This window comes from Saimiri boliviensis, chromosome 7, assembly GCF_048565385.1.
Source record: "Saimiri boliviensis isolate mSaiBol1 chromosome 7, mSaiBol1.pri, whole genome shotgun sequence".
Taxonomy (NCBI): domain Eukaryota; kingdom Metazoa; phylum Chordata; class Mammalia; order Primates; family Cebidae; genus Saimiri; species Saimiri boliviensis.
Window position 1 is genome coordinate 66,025,491 of NC_133455.1, and position 20,396 is coordinate 66,045,886.

Sequence of the window (20,396 nt, forward strand, 5' to 3'; positions counted from 1 at the left end):
TTGTTGAGTTAGGAACACTGAGAGCCTCTGCCCAGAATGTAAAAGGGAGAATTCTTGCTAACTGTGGCCGGCCATGCATATCCTTTCACTTCCTTTAAAAGAAAAGAAAACCAAAGAAAGAAACCAAACAAAAGGCGTGGGGGAAGTAAGGGGGGACGTGTTATGATGAAGGGGCCTTGGCAGCCTCTACTGGTGTGGCTTCACCAGGCTCCGCCCACGAATTCTTTTAGAGGTCACTGACGAGCCCAGTGGGGCGTAAGTAACCGCTTGTAAAACTCTAGCAGGAAGCTAGCAGTCGTCTCTAAACCCCGAGAAGGGGAAACAGGAATCGATTAGGAATGAAGGATTATAATCAACTTTCCTTCTAAGGAATAGCTGGGAACCTTCTCATTTTGACCCACGAAAACAAAGCTGAGCTAACTTCTGCCAAATATCTATTAATTAGGCAAAATGGGCCTCTTGCCCACGGTCTGACTGCAGCACAGCCCGTTCTTTTTTTCCTCCGCAGCTGATTGGCTCTGGAGTGTGGCCAGAAGCTTCTCTCCCGCAATTAAAGGAGCCGAGTCTCTGCTGATCCGTTGAGGTTTTTTCTCCGCTTCTGAGCAATGGAGCTTACCATCTTTATCCTGCGACTGGCCATCTACATCCTGGCATTTCCCATGTACCTGCTGAACTTTCTGGGCTTGTGGAGCTGGATGTGCAAAAAATGGTTCCCCTACTTCTTGGTGAGGTTGTCTGTGATGTACAACGAACAGATGGCAAGCAAGAAGCGGGAGCTCTTCAGCAACCTGCAGGAGTTTGCGGGCCCTTCCGGGAAGCTCTCCCTGCTGGAGGTGGGCTGTGGCACGGGGACCAACTTCAAATTCTACCCACCTGGGTGCAGGGTGACCTGTATTGACCCGAACCCCAACTTTGAGAAGTTTTTGATCAAGAGCATTGCTGAGAACCGTCACCTGCAGTTTGAGCGCTTTGTGGTAGCTGCCGGGGAGAACATGCACCAGGTGGCCGATGGCTCTGTGGACGTGGTGGTCTGCACCCTGGTGCTGTGCTCTGTGGAGAACCAGGAGCAGATTCTCCGCGAGGTGTGCAGAGTGCTGAGACCGGTGAGTGAAAGGGTGTGAGGAGGACTGATTAGTAGCAGCCATTATCACAGCGGGCAGTCCTGTCAATGTCAGGTGGCTGAAACTGTTTTTTTTTTTTTTGAGATGGAGTCTCACTGTGTTGCCCAGGTTGGAGTGCAGCGGCATGATCTCGGCTCACTCCGCCTGGAGCGGTGTCTCATGCCTGTAACCCAGCACTTTGAGAAGCCAAGGCAGGAGAATCACAAGGTCAGGAGTTCGAGACTAGCTTGTGCAACACAGTTAAACCCTGTCTCTACTAAAAATACAAAAATTAGCCGGGTGTGGTGGCACACCCCTGTAGTCCCAGCTACTCAGGAGGCTGAGGCAGCAGAATTGCTTGAACCTGGGAGGCAGAGGTTGCACTCCAGCCTGGGCCACAAAGTGAGACTCTTGTCACACACACACAGGTAAACTCCTAGAAAAGACTGTTGAAATTTTTTTTCAGAGTGAGAGAAAAGTTATAAAGAGAACAATTGATAAATCTGAATATAAAAACTTAAAACTGCTATAAAGAAAAAATTCCTGGCAGGGCACGGAGGCTTACATCTGTAATAACAGCATTTAGGGAGGCCAAGGCAGGCAGATTGCTTGAGGTCAGGAGTTCGAGACCAGCCTGGCCAACATGCTGAAACTCCATCTCTACTAAAAATACAAAACTAAGCCAGGTATGATGGTAGGCACCTGAAATCTCACAACTCGGGAGGCCGAGGCAGGAGAATCTCTTGAACCTGGGAGGCAGAGGTCACAGTGAGCCAAGATTACACCACTGCACTCCAGCCTGGACCAGAGAGTGAGACTCTGTATCAAAAAAAAAAAAAAAAAAAAAAAAGGAAAAACTCCTAAAAACAAAGTTAAAGTACAAAACAAGCTTAGAAAAAGTATTTTCCAGGGATGACAGACAAAGAGTTAACTTCCCTCATGTTAAAAGACATTACGTGTCAACATGATCAGTACGGGCGAATAACAGGAACAGAAATATAAACCAATTATATTACAAAAAATGCTCAAACTTACAATTAAAGAGCTCATTAAAGATACTAATTTTACCTACTATACAGTTAGGGACTTCTTTTAATGCCAGGATAGTGCTGGGGTGGGTTTGGGGGACTGGATACCACCATACCCATTAGAAGAGATACCCTCTTTGAATGATATCTGATAACATCAACATTTAAAGCACACATACTCTTTTATCCAGTGGGAATTTATCCTACATGGAAAAACTTGTCCATACGCAAGAATATTTATTAAGTAGTATTTGTAATAGCACAAACTGGAAATAACCTAAATATCAATAGGATGCTGTGTAAGTGAGTTGTCACGTTGTGTAAAGGAACACTGTGCAGCTGTTAGAAGAAGAGTTATCTGTGCTGATATTTAAAAATCCCCAAGGGATAATGTTTAATGAGAACAAAAAGCAATCGAGGCACAGAATGATAGGTAGAGTGTAGGCCCACTGTGTGCCCATTGTGTAAGGGGGAGAGAGAACATACATCTATGTGTATATGTTAATGGGAATGATAGACAAGTAACTTTTTTTGAGACGGAGTTTCCCTCTTGTAGCCCAGGCTGAAGTGCAATGGCATGACCTCAGCTCAGGGCAACCTCCCATGCCGGGTTCAAGTGATTCTCCTGCCTCAGCCTCCCAAGTAGCTGGGATTACAGGCACAAGCCACCATACCTAGCTAATTTTTTTTTTTTTTTTTTTTAGTAGAGACAGAGTTTCTCCTTGTTGGTCAGGCTGGTCTTGAACTCCTGACCTCGGGTAATCCACCCAGTTCGGCCTCCCAAAATGTGGGGATTACAGGTATGAGCCACTGTGCCCAGCCTAGACAAGTAACTATTAACAGTGGTTACCACTTGGGAATGGAATTGGATTCAGGGAAAGAATTACTTTTCATTTTAAACCTTTCTGTAAAGTCTATAATTCTTTATACCTGTATGTAGTTTTCACATATTACCCTTATTATTTTTAGCTAGTTTAAACTCATTTTATATTCTGAACAAAGTTAACTAAATGGATATGTTAACATTTGAATTTACTATTCTCAGAGAAAGGCATGTTCTGTAATCCCCAGTTTTGTCTATTTTTTTACTGAGACAGTTCTCCCTCTGTCACCCAGGCTGGAGTGCAGTGGCACGATCACAGCTCACTGAAGCCTTGACCTCCTGGGCTCAAGCTCTCAGCCTCCCCACCCTCCCCACCCTCCCAGTAGCTGGGACTACAGGTGTGCACCATCACACCCAGCTAGTTTTTGTATTTTTGTAAAGACAAAGTTTTGCCATGTTGCCCAGGCTGGTCTCAAACTCCTGGGCTCAAGTGGTCTTCCTGCTTTGGCCTCCCAAAGTGTTGGGATTTCAGGTGTGAGCTACCACACCCGACCTTCAGTTTAATTTTCTAATAGAGGAAGTTCCTCAGGAAGAAAAGAACTTGGAGATAGACTTTAGAGACAATCACACAATCCTGTCTTTGGCTCTATCAGAGTAGTAAATAAAAAAGGACTGATTCTTATACCCAAATGCTGGGTTTTTATGTCCTAAGACTGGGCACTGACTGGCATATTAGTAGATGTTTTGCTTACAGCGTTACTAATCTCACAACACCCCTGCAAGGCAGGTAATTATTATCTCAGTATATAGTGCCAAAAATCAATTCAACTCTTAAAGGTATCACTTTCTTGATAGTCTTCCTTAGCTTCTGCTAAGTGCCCACTCTCTGCTGGATATAATAAGGGAAGTTTATTACATTTTTTCTTTTCTTTTCTTTTTTTTGAGACAGGGTCTTGCTCTGTTGCCCAGGCTGGAGTGCAGTGGTGAGATCTCGGCTCACTGCAATCTCCACCTCCCTGGTTCAAGCAATTCCCCTGCGTCAGTCTCTCGAGTAGCTGACATTACAGGCGCATGCTACCATGCCTGGCTATTGTTTTGTATTTTTAGTAGAGACGGGGTTTCACCATGTTGGCCAGGTTGGTCTTGAACTCCTGACCTCAGGTGATCCACCTACCTCAGCCTCCCAAAGTGCTGGGATTACAGGCATGAGCCACTGGCCCGGCTGGGAACTTTATTACATTTTCATTTAACCCTCTCTCAACAGTCCTCTAAAGTAGAAATGTTAGGACATGTTAGACTCAGAGAGATTAAGGAATTTGCCCAAAGTCACACAGGTAGTAGATCTGGCTCTCTTTAATGCAAATGCAAATATTCCGTTTTTTTTTTGTTTGTTTGTTTGAGACAGAGTCTTGCTCTGTCACCCAGGCTGGAGTATAGTGGCACAATCTTGGCTAACTGCAGCCTCTACCCGCCGGGATCAAGTGATTCTCCCTGCCTCAGCCTCCTGAGTAGCTGGGATTACAGGCACATGCCACCACACCTGGCTAACTTTTATATTTTTAGTATAGACAGGGTTTTGTCATGTTGGCCAGGCTGGTCTCCAACTTCTGGCCTCAAGTGATCCATCCACCTTGGCCTCCCAAAGTGTTGGGATTACAGACATGAGCCACCGCGTCTTGACCTGATTTTTTTTAAAAAAGAAATAATAAATCAGGAAATTCCAATTTTCCTATTCTTAACCTAGGTCTTGCACTTACCCATATAATTTGGGGGAACTCCATCTCTAAACTGAACTCTGTCTCTAAAATCTGCCTAAGGGGCCAAGACTAGAATAGTTAGAGGAGGCCAAGAAGAGTGGGGCAGTTACCACAATTTTTTGAGGTGACCGTCTGGTCCCTCTCTCCCTACTCCCCTCAGAGGTAGTTGGTAGAAAACTTCTGAAGACGGTCCCCCCCACGACCCCACAACATGTAATAACATCTATTGTGCCTATACTTGACCAATCTTTTTTTCTTTTAGAGACAGGGTTTCTCCATGTTGGTCAGGCTAGTCTCAAACTCCTGACTTCAGTGATCCACCCACCTCGGCCTCCCAAAGGGCTGGGATTACAGGCAGGAGCCACTGCGCCTGGCCTTACTTGACCAATCTTTATAGGACTCCTTGATGAAAGCAGCAGTTGCTAATTCCTACAAGCAGTAATTTACATTTAGTATCACTGATAGATTACCTAATGAGAAAATGTTATCTTGAATTCAGTAATGATTTTAGATGTATCTGTATTTTCATTAATCATATCATGTACTTATTTGTGAAAATGATACAAAAGTTAAAAACATGGTTATTTAAGGCTGGGTGCGGTGGCTCACACCTGTAATCCCAGCACTTTGGGAGGCCAAGGCGAGTGGATCACCTGATGTCAGGAGTGTGAGACCAGCCTGACCAACATGGAGAAACCCCATCTCTACTAAAAATACAAAATTAGCCAGGTATGGTGGGACATGCCTGTAATCCCAGCTACTCAGGAGGCTGAGGCAGGAGAATCGCTTGAACCCGGGAGGCAGAGGTTGTGGTGAGCCGAGATCGTGCCACTGCACTCAGCCTGGGCAGCAACAGCAAAACTCTGTCTCAGGCAGACAAACAAACAAACATGGTTATTTAGTCTCAAGGATGTGCTTAGTGTGGAGTGACTCTCCTGCTCAGAATTCTACGGTTGTCTCAAAGGTTTGCAAGGCAGTACCAGGGAACAATTAAAAAAAAAAAAAAAAAAAAAAAAAAAGCAGAAATGAAAAAATCTTTGAAATGTGTGGTTTTTTTCCTTCTTTCTCAGGGAGGGGCTTTTTATTTCATGGAGCATGTGGCAGCTGAGCGTTCGACTTGGAATTCTTTCTGGCAACAGGTCCTGGATCCTACCTGGTACCTTCTGTTTGATGGGTGCAATCTGACGAGAGAGAGCTGGAAGGCCCTGGAGCGGGCCAACTTCTCTAGGCTGAATCTGCAGCACATCCAGGCCCCCCTGTCCTGGGAGTTGGTGCGCCCTCATATCTATGGATATGCTGTGAAATAGTGTGAGCTGGCAGTAAAGAGCTGAATGGCTCAAAGAATGTAAAGCCTCAGTTTTACATTTAAAATGCTAAATGGGAGAAGAGAAATCTTTTTTTGTTTTTTGGTTTTGTTTTGTATTTTTGAGACGGAGTTTTTGCTCGTTGCCCAGGCTGGAGTGCAGCGGCACGATCTTGGCTCACCACAACCTCTGCTCCCAGGTTCAAGCAATTCCCCTGCCTCAGCCTCCTGAGTAGCTGGGATTGCAGGCATGTGCCACCACACCTGGCTAATTTTGTATTTTTAGTAGAGACAGAGTTTCTTCATGTTGGTCAAGCTGGTTGTGAACTCCCAACCTCAGGTCATCTGCGTGCCTGGGCCTCCCAGCGTGAGCCACCGCGCCTGGCCTGAAATCTTTTTTAGGTAAAGTTGAATTCCATCCTTAAAAGTTTCTGTTATATCCTATTTAGCCATTTTCTATTGTCGCCCAAAGAATTCACAACAAAAAAAACAGCTTTCAACTCCCTCTTCAAAGGAAACACTGAACTTTCATAATTAGTATCTACCATCATTCCCAAATCTTATTTTATTCATTGACTTGAAATTTTTTTTCCAATTGCCTTTTTTTTTTAATTTTTTTATTTTTTTTTAAGGCTAGAGCAGAAGTTTACTAGGCAAAAGAAAGAGAATAGCTCCCTGCGGCAGAGAAGAGTCCTGGAGAAATCAGCCACCCCAGCTGTCTTATTTAAATGGTTACCCATCAGATTTTAATTTCATCTTCTCTTTGAGAGCTTGGTGATAAGAAGCAGTTAAATCACTCAAAAGAAGACTTTAAAAAGGGAGCAGTGAAAGGGTCTTAATAATTCACTGAATTAAGAAATACTAGCTAATTAAAAATCTAAGCCTAAACAGCACAGATTTTTTTTTTTTTCCTTTTTGCTTTTAAACTGTGTTTTAAAAACAGAGACAGGGTGCCCGGCGCAGCGGCTCACACCTGTAATCCCAGCACTTTGGGAGGCTGAGGCGGGCAGATTACAAGATCAGGAGGCCAGCCTAGCCAACATGGCAAAACCCCATCTCTATTAAAAATACAAAAAAAAAAATTAGCCGGGCATGGTAACAGGTGCCTGTAATCCCAGCTACTGGGGAGGCTGAGGTGGAGAATCTCTTGAACCCGGGAGGTGGAGGCTGCAGTGAGCTGAGATCATGTCATTGCACTCCAGCCTGGGCGACAAGAGCAAGACTTCGTCTCAAACAGCAACAACAACAACAACAACAACAACAACAACATACAGAGACAGGGTCTCACTATGTTTCCTAGGCTGGTCTTGAACTCCTGGGCTCAAGTGATTCTCCCACCATGACCTCTCAAATTGCTGGGATTACAGGCAGAAGACTGCGCTGGCCAAAATAGCACACGTTTCTGAAAAAGAAATCTGAACCTAATTGTTGTTCTTAATTCTGGCTTTCAGAATTAACATACAAGGCTGTCACACCTAGTCCTGCCCAGCTTTCTGTCTTTTATCCCAGTACTGCACCAAAGTTTGTTTTCTTGCATTCCAGTTCTCAAGTCTTAAGATAAAGATTGTACTTGACACTTTAGTATATCCATAAAACTATTTGAGGCGGTTAAGATTCTTGGGTTCATTTTCCTTATTATCTAGCACATACTTTGCTGAATATAATAGATTTTAGGCAATGAAAAGCCCATTATTAGAAAAACCTTTAATAATTAGGTGTACTATGTAGGAGCCCCTAGTCATCAAGCAATCTGTGAGTCTGAAAAGAAGTAAACAAATCTTTTTTGGATTATTCTCATCAAATTCCACCCCTGTTCCAAGATGATTTCTTTCTTCTTTGTAACTATGGAAGCTGTGAAAATCATCACAAGTGCCTCTGAAAGCAAGTGTTAGGTTGGTTAGAGGGTTTAATATATTCTGCAATGGTTTGTATGAGTTTTAATAAATGTATTATATTTTCTGAGATGATTTTGCAAAAGTACTATTTTAAGTATCAAATCAACCAATAAATTCACATTCATGTTAGGAACAGAAATATGGTTCATTTCTTTGCTGGCTTGGTTTCCTTTTTCTTAATTTCTCTGGGAGGTTTTTCCTTCATTGTGAAAATTTTAGCTTTTTAAACATACAGATTTTTCTTTAGACAGCCAGGCAACTATAAACACAGCTAATGGATTTTAGACAAAGCAATCTTGGAAGTATCAGAATGGGTTTTGAAAAGTTCAAGTCCATCATGTGATCATGTTTGGCTACTTTAAAAAAGCAAAAAAGTTCAAGTTTAAAGATCCCATTTGTAAAATCCACAGAGCAGAAAGAAAGGAAACTTACTATTTTAACTATCTCTTGGACATGCAAAGTTACTGATGCAGTGAGGTTCAGTGCACATCTAATGCTTCCTACGCTCTGGAACATGAATCTCCTTCCTCTGTCATCTCCCCTGAATAGGAACCTCCTTAATCTGCCCATCTCACTATTGGTTAGGTCAGTCTAGTGATTGAGAAATACGAAAAGCCACAGGTTGAAATGGTGAAATGTCATGACATTGAAAAATAATACCAAAATACAAAGTCCTAGGCACAGCCTTATCAATTCCCTCTTGTCTCAGTGGTGTGGCAAATGTTACCCTCACTTTTCACAGACAGAACTGAGGTGGAGAAAAGTAAATAAATGAAGTTTCATACAGTCATTCCACAAGTTACTGAGCAAGTCTTAGAAGCCCTGACTCCACAAACCACAAAATCTTCTTTGATAGTCACTGCTGCCGTAACACCTTCTTACTGCTTTCCTCCTTGGGCCCAGAGAACACACATTTATAATCATTTTAAAAGCCTGAGGAAATGACACCAGCCCGTGAAAAAGGGAGAAGAAAAAAAGGCAAAACATGTCCAATGTCTTTTAGGTCCTGTATTGGTTAAGAATCCTTCAAACAGCACAGTTGAAAACATGCACTGAAAAAAAAAAAAAAAAAAAAAAAAAAAAGAATCCTTTGATCCTAAGCGACAGAATCCCAATCCAAACAGGCTTAAGCAGAAAAAGGACTCCAACAACTCAAATCAGTGAAAATCATATGGGCAGAAAGCCTCAGGCACAGCCTGAGCAGAGCTCACATAATGTTGCCAGGGGCCAGACAATCTCTAGGGTCCTGTCTGCCCTCCCCATTGCTCTATTAGGTAGCAACTATTATGTAATATTTGCTTCACTTTCTATTCAAGTTTGAAATATGTAGGAATTCAGATGAAACAAATATTAGGACACTTAGGAACAAAATGTTTCAGAATATAAATATAAGACATTTTAATGTATCTTTTCTTTTTTTTTTTTGTCAGCCATTAAAATAAGCATTTGGCTCACTGTCTCAGGGTCTTAACAAGATTTAGGAAGAAATCTGCATTTCGCTGGATTTTTATCAGACCCTGCCTGTTTTCCTGTCAGAGACCATATAGTACAATGCTTAAAATACTGGATTTTCAGTGGAATAACTGCTTGCAACAAAGAAAGTAAAAGACAAAATAAAACACTGGCTTTGGCATCAAAGTGACCTGGCCAAGTCCTGGTTGTGTCATTGGTTGACTCTGTCACCTTGAGCAACTTACCTATTTTTTCATCTGCAAATGGGGGTATCTACCTAAAAGGTTATGATGAGGAGTAAATGAAGCAATGCACTTGGTACTTAATATATGTTGACTTCATTCAACAGATATTTATTGAGTGTCTACCATGTGCTCTGCTTTGGTGCATGGCTTAGAGCCTGAGTAAACTAGACATATCCCTCCTGCACGGAGCACACAATTATGATGAAAATGTTTTCTATCGATGAGGAAGCAGCTCAGGGTGCCCAGAGAATGTAATCCGACCTACCCAGGGGGAGAAGCTCTGAGGCTTTCTTGAGGAAATAAGATCTGAGCTGAATTTCACAGAATGAAAAAAAAAATTTCAGCCAACTAGACTAGCTTGTGCCACAGCCAAGTGAAAAGAGGAAACTCACTATATTCAAGGAACTGAAAGAAAGCAGGCAGGGCTGGCACCAGAGCCTCGAAGGCAGATTCTAGGATGGTTACTGTTTCCATCAGTTTCTTCCTAAATCTTGTTAAGACCCTGAGACAATGAGCCAAACACTTATTTTAATGGATGACTGGGAAAAAAAGATACTTTAAAATGTCTTGTATTTATATTCTGAAACATTTTGTTCCTACATGTTCTAATATTTGTTTCATCTGAATTCCTACATATTTCAAACTTGAATAGAAAGTGAAGCAAACATTACTTAACAGTTCCTTTCATTCTCTTGATCCTCCCATAAGCCTTCCCGTTCTGGTCTTGCTTTAGAAAACACAGAACTTGGCCGGGCACACTGGCTCACGCCTGTAATCTCAGCATTTTGGGAGGCCAAGGTGAGCGGATCATGAAGTCAAGAGACGGAGACTATCCTGGCCAACATGGTGAAACCCCATCTCTACTAAAAAATACAAAAATTAGCTGGGTGTGGTGGCATGCGCCTGTAGTCCCAGCTACTAGGGAGGCTGAGGCAGGAGAATTGCTTGAACCCAGGAGGCAGAGATTGCAGTTAGCTGAGATCACATCACTGTACTCCAGCCTGGCGCCTGGTGACAGCAAGACTCTGTCTCAAAAAAAAAAAAAAAAAAGAAAAAGAAAAAGAAAAGAAAACACAGAACATAACGTAACTGAAATTCTTATTTATCTGTTCAAGTAATAAGAGTCTGATGAATCATAGCAAACAAGTATCAACAAAAGCAAAAAAGCAAACTATTCAGTATCACTTTAACCATCTCAGTATTTAAAACCAGCATTAGGCTACATTAAACAGTAAGAACAATTTCATGTTGAACCATGGACCCACTGGTTAATCCTGGCGCCAGAGAAACAGAGCAGAGGTCACCTGAACCAAGGGCAAAAGAAATAATGGACCAGGCAATGTGCAAGCTATTACTTTGTTTTAAAGGAAACTGTCTTGGGAACCTGCAGAGAACTACGTGGGAACATATACATGAACAAGGAGAATCACCATTCAGAATTTACTTTTTGTTTTGTTTTGTTGTTTTTTTGAGACAGTCTCTCTCTGGCCCAGGCTGTAATGAGGTGGTGTGATCATGACTCACAGTAGCTTCAACCTCCCAGTCCCAAGTAATCCTCCTGCCTCAGCCTCCTCAGTAGCTGGTACCACAGGCACGCACCACCATACTGGTTAATCTTTTTATTTTTAGTAGAGATGAGGTCTCACTGTGTTGCCCAGGCTGGTCTCAAACACCTAGGCTTAAGTAACCCTCCCTCCTCAGCCTCTCGAAGTGCTGGGGTTACAGGTATAAGCCACCGCACCCAGCCCCAGAAATTAACATTCTTCAGAGTAAAAAGCAGGATAGTCTCACTTGAAGCTGCATGTTTCTCAGTCTTTAAAAATGTATCTAACAAGAATGACAAACTTCTCTTTGGAATAATCCTTTTTACACCATGTCCTAAATACCTAATAATTTCATTAAAAAAAAATTTTTTTTTTGCAGGGGACACGAAGTCTTACACTGTCACCCAGGATGGAGTGCAGTAGCATGATTGGCTCACTGCAACCTCTGCCTCCTGGGTTCAAGCAATTCCCTTGCCTCAGCCTTTCGAGTAGCTGGGACTACAGGCACACGCCACCATGCTTGGCTAATTTTTTCTAATTTAGTAGAGATGGGGCTTCATTGTGTTGCCCAGGCTGGTCTTGAACTCCTGAGCTCAGGCAATCCACCCGCCTCAGCCTCCCAAAGTGCTGGGATTACAGGCGTGAGCCACTGCACCCGGCCATAATTTCCATTTCTTAAGTATCTTCTTTATGCAAGGCACTATTTATTTATTTATAGAGACAGGATATTGCTACATTGCCCAAGCTGGTCTTGGACTCCTGGGCTCAAGCAATTCTCCTACCCCAGCCTCCCAAAGTGCTGTGATTACAAGTGTGGACTATCATACCCAGCTCGAACTTTTTTTTTTTTTTTTGAGACAGAGTTTCACTCTTATTGCCCAGGCTAGCGTGCAGTGGTGTGATCCTGGCTCACCACCCTCCACACCCTGGGTTCTCCTGCCTCAGCCTCCCAAGTAGCTGGGATTACAGGTGCACACCACCAAACACAGCTAATTTTGTGTAGTTTTTAGTAGAAATGGGTTTTCACTATATTGGCCAGACTGGTCTCAAACTTCTAACCTCATGATCCACCTGCCTTGGCCTCCCAAACTGCTGGGATTATAGATGTGAACCACCGCACCTAGCCCCGACACAGGATTTTTTTTGGTGCTGCTTTGCCAGTTGGAGACCTCCATGGCTAGTGACAACCCTGTCCAGGACCTCACTCCACCCTAGGATCACCACAGGAGATACCTGATCCCCTCAGCCCAGAGGGCTGCTCTTGGCTTGTGCTCTGGCCCAGATCCCACTCTTTCCATGGGATCTGCACTCTGCTCACAGCTGGGCCAGCCATACCATAACCTGCCTCTGGCTTGAGCACTGGCATCTGGGTGAGGGGAATGCAGTGGCATCTGAAAAACCTGGAGGCGCCAGTGATCCCGAAGCCTCAAAGTGGTGTTATAGCATGTCACAGCCCTGGCTTGGGGAGGCCTTATGTCTGGACTCTCAGAAGGACCGCAGCTCTTCTTTTCTTTGCCTATAACGTGGCAAGTGGGAAGAGTGGCAGAGGGATGGTGAGTGCTTCAGTCCATTTGTGTTGCAGCTTTTTCAGTCCCACCATTCGGCAGGTCCCTAGTTCTTGTCCCATGTCCAGGAATAATGAAGTACGTGGATAGTTGGAGGGTAAACAAGGCAGAAGGGAGCTTCGTTGAGCCACAGAACAGCTCTCAGGAGCCCCAAAGTGGGTAGCTCCTTTCTGCAGGCAGGATGTTCCATCAAGTGTGCAGCTCTCAATGGAGAGGAGACCCAGAGTGGGTAGCTGCTATCCATAGGCAGGTTGTCTCATTGAGTGTGTGAGTCTGGCTGAGTCTGGGCTTTTTATGTGTTCATAATGGAGGAAGTATGTGCTGATGGATCCATGGACAGCTACATATGGGCCTGGAAAAAGCATTATCTGATTGGCCAAATGTTCATCAATGAAATTCTCACTCTGAGTTGTGGACTCTACCTGGAACTGGCAGCCCAGCCCCAGCCTTCAGGCTGTCCCTGGCTTGAAGGTGGGATTTCACTGGGTACCTGCCCTCCCAGCCTAGGAACCTGATCTGCCTCCCTCCACCATCAATATGCTCCCCAGAGCACCCAGGCTGTCTGTGCTGAGGGGTGCCTGCAGGCCCCTTCCAAGCTGCCCTCAGCCTTTCCCAGACCCCTCCCACACACCTTGGTGCCCAAAGTCTGGAAGGGGCCCAGGCAGCAGGGATCTGGCAGGAGGCTGGCATGTCAGCACTGCCCTGAGTGCATGCACCTCCACTGGGTTGTGAGAGCATTGGGGCTCAGCTACAACTTTGTTCTGCACCAGAGCGAGTACGGGAGTGGGGAGAGGCCAGGGAGAAGGCACTTCCAAGTCTGTAGGAGCAGGGGGCTTCCCAGACCTCTAAGAGAGCAAGGATGCCCGGGTCCAGAGCTATGGCTGGCTGGCTGCAGCTGCTCCAGGAGACAACTGGAACTCCACCCTGCCAACTCAGTAGAGTGAGGGGCCTGGCACCTGTGGGCTCAGCAACTGGCCATGCCTCCCCCACTGTAGCTGGCATCCTCACTGAGGCTGTTCCAGATGGCCCACTGCAACCATCACTTCTACATACCTCTCCTCTATCTTTTCCACTCCATTTCCATAGCTATCACCATCACCTAAGTTTAAGAACTAGTGCCTGGATAACTATTTGTACAGTTGACCAGGGATGGCTGGAATGACAAACCATTGGTGTGAGAACTTGCCAGTTATTGCCTAGTTCTGAAAGATATGATAGGAAAGCAGGGAAGATACTGAGTTTAGATAAAATACTAGAAAAACACTCCTTTTGCAACTAACTCAATCTTTCTTGCCCTTCTTTGTCCAATTCACCCCACTAACAGCATGGCAAAAACAGAAGCTTAGCAAGCAATTTTCCTGGAGTGCAAAGAAGTGGCTTCCTAGATAACCACCAATATCTGATCTAAAGCATAGTGTCTAATACCTAAAATTGCTACACATTGGTGTCTATACCTCCCCACCTTCACTCCTCCTGACTTCCTACTCATCATTTCCAGAATAGAGACAATCTTTCTTAAGTAACAGTTTATTTTTATGTATGTATTTATTTATTTTGAGACAGAGTCTCACTCTGTCACCCAGGCTGGAGTCCAGTGGTACGATCTTGGCTCACCACAATCTCCAGCTCCCAAGTTCAAGCAATTCTCCTGCCTCAGCCTCCCACCTGCCACCACACCCAGCTAATTTTTGTATTTTTAGTAGAGATGGGATTTCTCCATGTTGGCTAGGCTGGTCTCTAACTCCTGACCTCAAGTGATCTGCCTGCCTTAGCCTTCCAAAGTGCTGGGATTACAGGCATGAGTCATCACACCTGGCCTTAAGTAACAGTTTAATTTGGCTATTCCCACAACTCAAAATTATGAAACTACCTGCTAATGATAAAATCGAATTTAAGCTTCTCATCTCTGTATTGAGGGTGGTCTGTCAGTGCTGCATCAACACTTTCACCAGCTTTGTGATGCAGTGGAAAACCATGGAGTTTGGAGTCAGAACATTTGAATCATGACTGCATCTCACTAATATCATAATTAACTTAGTGAAAGAGGATGCCACCACCTACATCTCCCAGGATTGTTATGAGGATGAAATGAGATAAACACAAAAGGTGCTTCATAAACCATGACACTGCCAGTGTTGAGCACCGCAGCTTCCCCACATGGTCTCTCACTCTGGGCGAGGCCTGCCTCCTTAGGTATTTCTAAGAGTGGTAAAATACTTATTTATTTTTCTATCAGAAAAGTATTTTGCTTCTATAAATGTAGGCTTGAAATTCCGATCATCTGGATTATGGGTTTTTGTTGTTGTTGTTGTTTTGTTTTTTTAGGCTAGTCCAGTGAAGTAGTGGGAGTGGAGAAGGAACAAAGAAATCTGTAACTGGTTGTGTCCAATTCACTGTAAACACCACTGCCCTCAAACCAGCCCATCTGCACTATTACACATGATAATGTTTTCTAAAGGTGTGGCATATTTCAAAGACACCGGTCATAAAAAATACTTTGGCCAAGTTCTCATTTTTGTACCTAACAAAAAGTTCAGCACTCTCATGAGAAGCACTTGCTTCAATTGCTGCAAATAAGTTCCAGACGGTTTGTGTTTATAAACATGGTTTCCTAAATCTCTCTAATCTTGGCTCCCATTTTATCTGTCAAGCTAAGCAGGCAGTATCAGAACTATAAAAGAAGCACCATCTAACTCCTTCTATTTTGCCTATCGGGTTACAGGAACAGATTACTAAATCTAATCCCAGAGGAAGAGTTTTTTGATCTTATTGTCCACTAAAGTTTCTAAATAAATCTAAAAACCTTATTTAAAAAACAAAGGTTTGGCCAGGTACAATGGCTCACACCTGAAAACCCAACACTTTGGGAGGCCAACGTGAGAAGATCACGTGAGCCCAGGAGATCAAGAACTGACTGGGCAACATAGTAACACCTCATCTCTATAAATTTTTTTTTTTTTTGTCAAAAGTTAGCTGGGTCTGGTGGCACATGTCTGTAGTCTAGCTACTGGAGAGACTCGCTTGAGCTTGCGAGGTCAAGGCTGCAGTGAGCCATGACTGCCCCACTGCATTCCAGCCTGGGCGACAATGACAAAATGAGACCCTGTCTCCAAAAAAAAAAAAAAAAAAAAAAAAAAAAGAAAGAAAATTAAAAAGCCTGTAATATTAAAATAAACAGATATACATATATATATATCTATAAATATAAATGATGCTGTATACCAACTTGCTTGCCAATGCATACAATCCCATCTGCCCCAATTTTTCTTTTCTTTTCTTTTTGTTTTTTTGGGAGATGGAGTCTCATTCTGTCACCCAGGCTGGAGTGCAGTGGTATGATCACGGCTCACTGCAGCCTCAACCTCCCAGGCTCAAGTGATCCTCCCACCTCAGCCTCCCAAGTAGCTGGGACCAAAGGCATGTGCCACCATGCCTGGCTTTTTTTTTTTTTTTAATACAAAAAACAGACATGAGGTCTCACCATATTGCCCAGGCTGGCCTGGAACTCCTGGCCCTCAAGCAATCCTTCCTCTTCAGCTTCCCAAAGTGCTGAGCCACCATGACCAGGTGATTTTTTTCATTTTTTTGTAGAGATGGGGTCTCCCGATTTTACCCAGGCTGGTCTTAAACTCGTGGGTTCACGTGATCCCCTGGCCTTGATCTCCCAAAGTGCTGAGATTATAAGCATGAGCCACTGTACCCAGCCTGCCCCAATTTTTCAAATGGGAGGAAGCATCGGAGAAAGTGAACTATTCATACATTGTTAACCTGTCGGCCCACATTTTTGCCGTGGTGCTTTTATATTTTTCCTTTCATATTCTGGGCTCCTGAATAAAATTCTATAAACATTGGCCTTAGGTTCACACAACATTTGGATGCCAGGTATGCCTAAAAATGTGAGAATTAGGTGAAAATGGTGCCATCTAATGCCTATTCTTAACTTTTATGGTGGGAGGGGCAGTATGGTCATAGATAACCTTGAGAATCTGATGAAAGGTATAGAGCCTCTCCCTAGAAAAGTGCTCCTGCAAATAAACATGCTCTTTCCGGAGGAAACATAAAACAAACGCTTGTGGAAGCATCTTGTCATCACTTCCAAAGCACCACATATGGAATGTTAAACTCAGAAGCCCCATTCTGTAAACCTAGCCCCCCGCCTTTTACATCTCCCACTAAACCAGATCCCCAACTTAGAGACTTGCAATGCTTCCACTCTACTTGGTCTGTCTCTGGCTATCAACCTGCACCGATTCCCTTCCCCACCAGGCTGAACTAGAAAAAAATCAATGCATTATCATATCACTCTCCTATTCATGCTCCCTGGGTTTTTTGTTTTTGTTTTTGAGACATAGTCTCACTCTGTCACCCAGACTGGAGTGCAGTGATGCAATCTCCATTCACTGCAACTACCACCCTCCAGGCTCTGAGCCACCACACTAGGCTAATTTTTTGTATTTTTGGTAGAGATGGAGTCTCACCACATTGCCCAAGCTGGTCTTGAACTCCTGAGCTCAAACCATCCACCCACCTCGGCCTCCCAAAGTGCTGAGATTACAGACATGAGCCACCATGCCCGGCCCATGCTCCCTTGTTCTATTGCCATACAAATCAGCCAATTTCTGAGCAAGGGGGACCTTTTATCCCAAATCTGCTTCCTATTCTGTATTTTTTAACTTAGTTAATTGCAAAGCCATTTTTCTTACGGGAACTCAAAAGCGGAAACCAGGACATCATCCTAGCGCCGTCCCTCTCACCGACTGCCCACAGCCAGTCAGAATGTGGCTTCCTCCTTTTTCTTCCATCGCTTCTACACACATCACTGTTTACTTGGCTCAACTGGCCTACAGCATGACCCCTTCCAATCTATGTTTTGTGCTGCTACCAGAACCTAAATAAAAAATCACTTCCTGGTTGAAATCCTTTGATGGCTTCTCAGACCTTTTAGAATAATTTTCAAAATCGTTCGTTTAAAATGCAAGGCCCAGCTGGGTGTAGCGGCTCATGCCTGTAATCCCATTTTGGAGACCAAGGCCGGAGGATTACTTGAGTTTAGGAGTTAGAGACCAGCCTGAGCAACATGGCAAGACTTCATCTCTACAAATAAAAAAATTAGCTGGGCATGGTGGCATGCACCTGTGGTCCCAGCTACTCAGGAGGTTGAGGTGGGTGGATCAATTGAGCCAGGAAGTCGAGGCTGCAGTGAGCCCTGATTGTGCTTCTGCACTCCATCCATCCTGGGCAGAGCCAGATGCAATCTCTTTCTTTTTTTTTTTTTTTTTTGAGATGGCGTTTCACTCTTTTTCTCTTTTTTTTTTTTTTAGACGGAGTTTCGCTCTTGTTACCCAGGCTGGAGTGCAATGGCGCGATCTCGGCTCACTGCAACCTCCGCCTCCTGGATTCAGGCAATTCTCCTGCCTCAGCCTCCTGAGTAGCTGGGATTACAGGCACGTGCCACCAGGCCCAGCTAACTTTTTGTATTTTTAGTAGAGACGGGGTTTCACCAAGTTGACCAGGATGGTCTCGATCTCTTGACCTTGTGATCCACCCGCCTCGGCCTCCCAAAGTGCTGGGATTACAGGCTTGAGCCACCACGCCTGGCCCGACGTTTGACTCTTGTAACCCAAGCTGGAGTACACTGGCATGATAGCTTACTCAACCTTCGCCTCCTGGGTTCAAGTGACTCTCCTGCCTCAGCCTCCCAAGTAGCTGGGATTACAGGTGCCCACCACCATGCCCAGCTAATTTTTGTATTTCTAGTAGAGATGGGGTTTTACCATGTTGGCTAGGTTGGTCTTGAACTCCTGACCTCAAGTGATCCACCCACCTCAGCCTCCCAAAGTGCTGGGATTACAGGAGTGAGCCACGGTGCCCGGCCAAGATGCAGTTCCAAATACAAAATCAAATAAAATGCAAGTGTCTTGTGATCTGGCCCTGTTGGTCCTCAAGCTCTGTCCTCCACTCCACCTGCCTCCCTCATACCTGGTTCTATACATTATGCCATTTGTGCTGTTTGCCTCTGTGCATTTCCGCAACAGCTATGCCCTCTGCCTGAGTACCTATATATTCTCTTCATCTGAATTTTACTAGTTCTCAAAAACATCCATAGTCCTCTCCAAAAATGCCTTTCTTAATTCTACAGTTTATTAAGTACACCTTTCCAGTGGGCTCTAATGTTGGTTTACTCATTTCTCTCTCCTTAACTCTAAGTGTCTTGATGGCAACACACTTTGTTACATCCTTGTATCATATCTGCAGCACTCAATTAATCTTTCTTAAATGTACAAATAATCCCAGGCATCTCTGTTCCTACCCTCAGGAGAAAGTTAAATACCCTAGATTCTCAATGACACTTATAAATCTTGTAATTTGCCGGGCCCGGTAGCTCATGCCTGTAATTCCAGCACTTTGGGAGGCCGAGGTGGGCAGATTTGAGACCAATTTGGCTGATATAGTAAAACCCCGTCTCTACTAAAAACACAAATATTAGCTGGGCATGGTAGCACGCCTGTAACAGTCCCAGCTAATCAGGAGGCTGAGGCAGAATTGCTTGAACCTGGGAGCTGGAGGTTGTGGTGAGCCGAGATTGCACCACTGCACTCCAGCCTGGGCAACAGAGCAAGACTCTGTCTCAAAAAACAAAACAAAAAAATCTTGTAATTTACCTTTAGCTGCCACAAAAGCCAAACCTTGACACTCTCAAGTCACCCTACTCATGTCTGTACTCCTCCCTCTCAGCAGATGACTTCACTTCTCATTCCACAAAAGAAAAAAACGAGCCAGTGAGTGAGACTGGAAATGTAAAAACCTCACAGATCCCTCTCCTGACCTAAGGATGAGGTCTCCTCCCAGGCTCTGCAATAATACCCCTGGGCTCTTGATTCCTCTCTCCCAGGTCTGTCTTTTGCTGAGTCACATTCATTTTGTATCTTCACTATTCCCCTCTCCAGGAATTTCTTCACCTGTGCTCAAGTATCCTAAAATCCACAGCTTCCTCCAGTAAAATCAAAACAAAATAACACACCAGGCCAGGCACAGTGTTTTGCTCACATCTGTAATCAATCCCAGCACTTTGAGAGGCCAAGGAGGGCAAATCACTTGAGGTCAGGAGTTCAAAACCAGCCTGGGTAACATGGTGAAATCATGTCTCTCCAAAAAATATAAAAATTAGCGGGGCTTGGTAGTCTGTGGCTGTAATCCCAGCTACTTGGGAGGCTGAGGTGGGAGGACTGCTTGAGCCTGGGAGGTTGAGGCTGCAACGAGCCATGATCGCACCACTGACCTCTAGCCTGGAAGACAGTGACACCCTGTCTCAAAAAGGTCGGGGGGAACCACCCAAAAGACTTAGTTTTACCTTCCACTTAAGTTATTGCCTTTTCATCCTCCATTCACTGTCAAATCTTTTAAAATGTTAAATCTGCGCTGTGGCTCATGCCTGTAATCCTAGCACGTTGGGAGGCCGAGGTGGGTAGATCACCTGAGGTCAGGAGTTCAAGACCAGCCTGGCCATCATGGTGAAACCCCATCTTTTTTTAAAAAAAAAAAAAAAAAAAAAAAAAAGTTAAATCTGGCTGGGTGCGGTGGCTCATCCCAGTAATCCCACAGTAATCCCAGCACTTTGGGAGGCCGAAGCAGGTAGATCACCTGAGGTCAGGAGTTTGAGACTAGCCTAGCCAACATGGTTAAA

The 20,396-nt window shown here is 44.3% G+C and overlaps 1 protein-coding gene across 2 annotated transcripts in view; it reads left to right on the forward strand.

Moving 5' to 3' along the window:
• Window positions 1-231: 231 nt before the first annotated feature.
• The window catches only part of LOC120365067 (thiol S-methyltransferase TMT1A), a 39,384-nt gene continuing 19,219 nt past the window's right edge, over window positions 232-20,396 (forward strand). Inside the window, exons 1-2 of one of the 2 annotated variants that reach the window (XM_039472096.2) lie at window positions 237-1,103; window positions 5,779-8,045. In XM_039472096.2, the coding sequence (XP_039328030.1) occupies window positions 606-1,103; window positions 5,779-6,015 (735 nt within the window). In that variant the 5' untranslated portion in view covers window positions 237-605 and the 3' untranslated portion in view covers window positions 6,016-8,045. Of the gene's footprint in view, window positions 1,108-5,778; window positions 8,046-20,396 lie in introns of those variants that run through there. The other variant, XM_039472400.2, reaches the window with a different exon arrangement.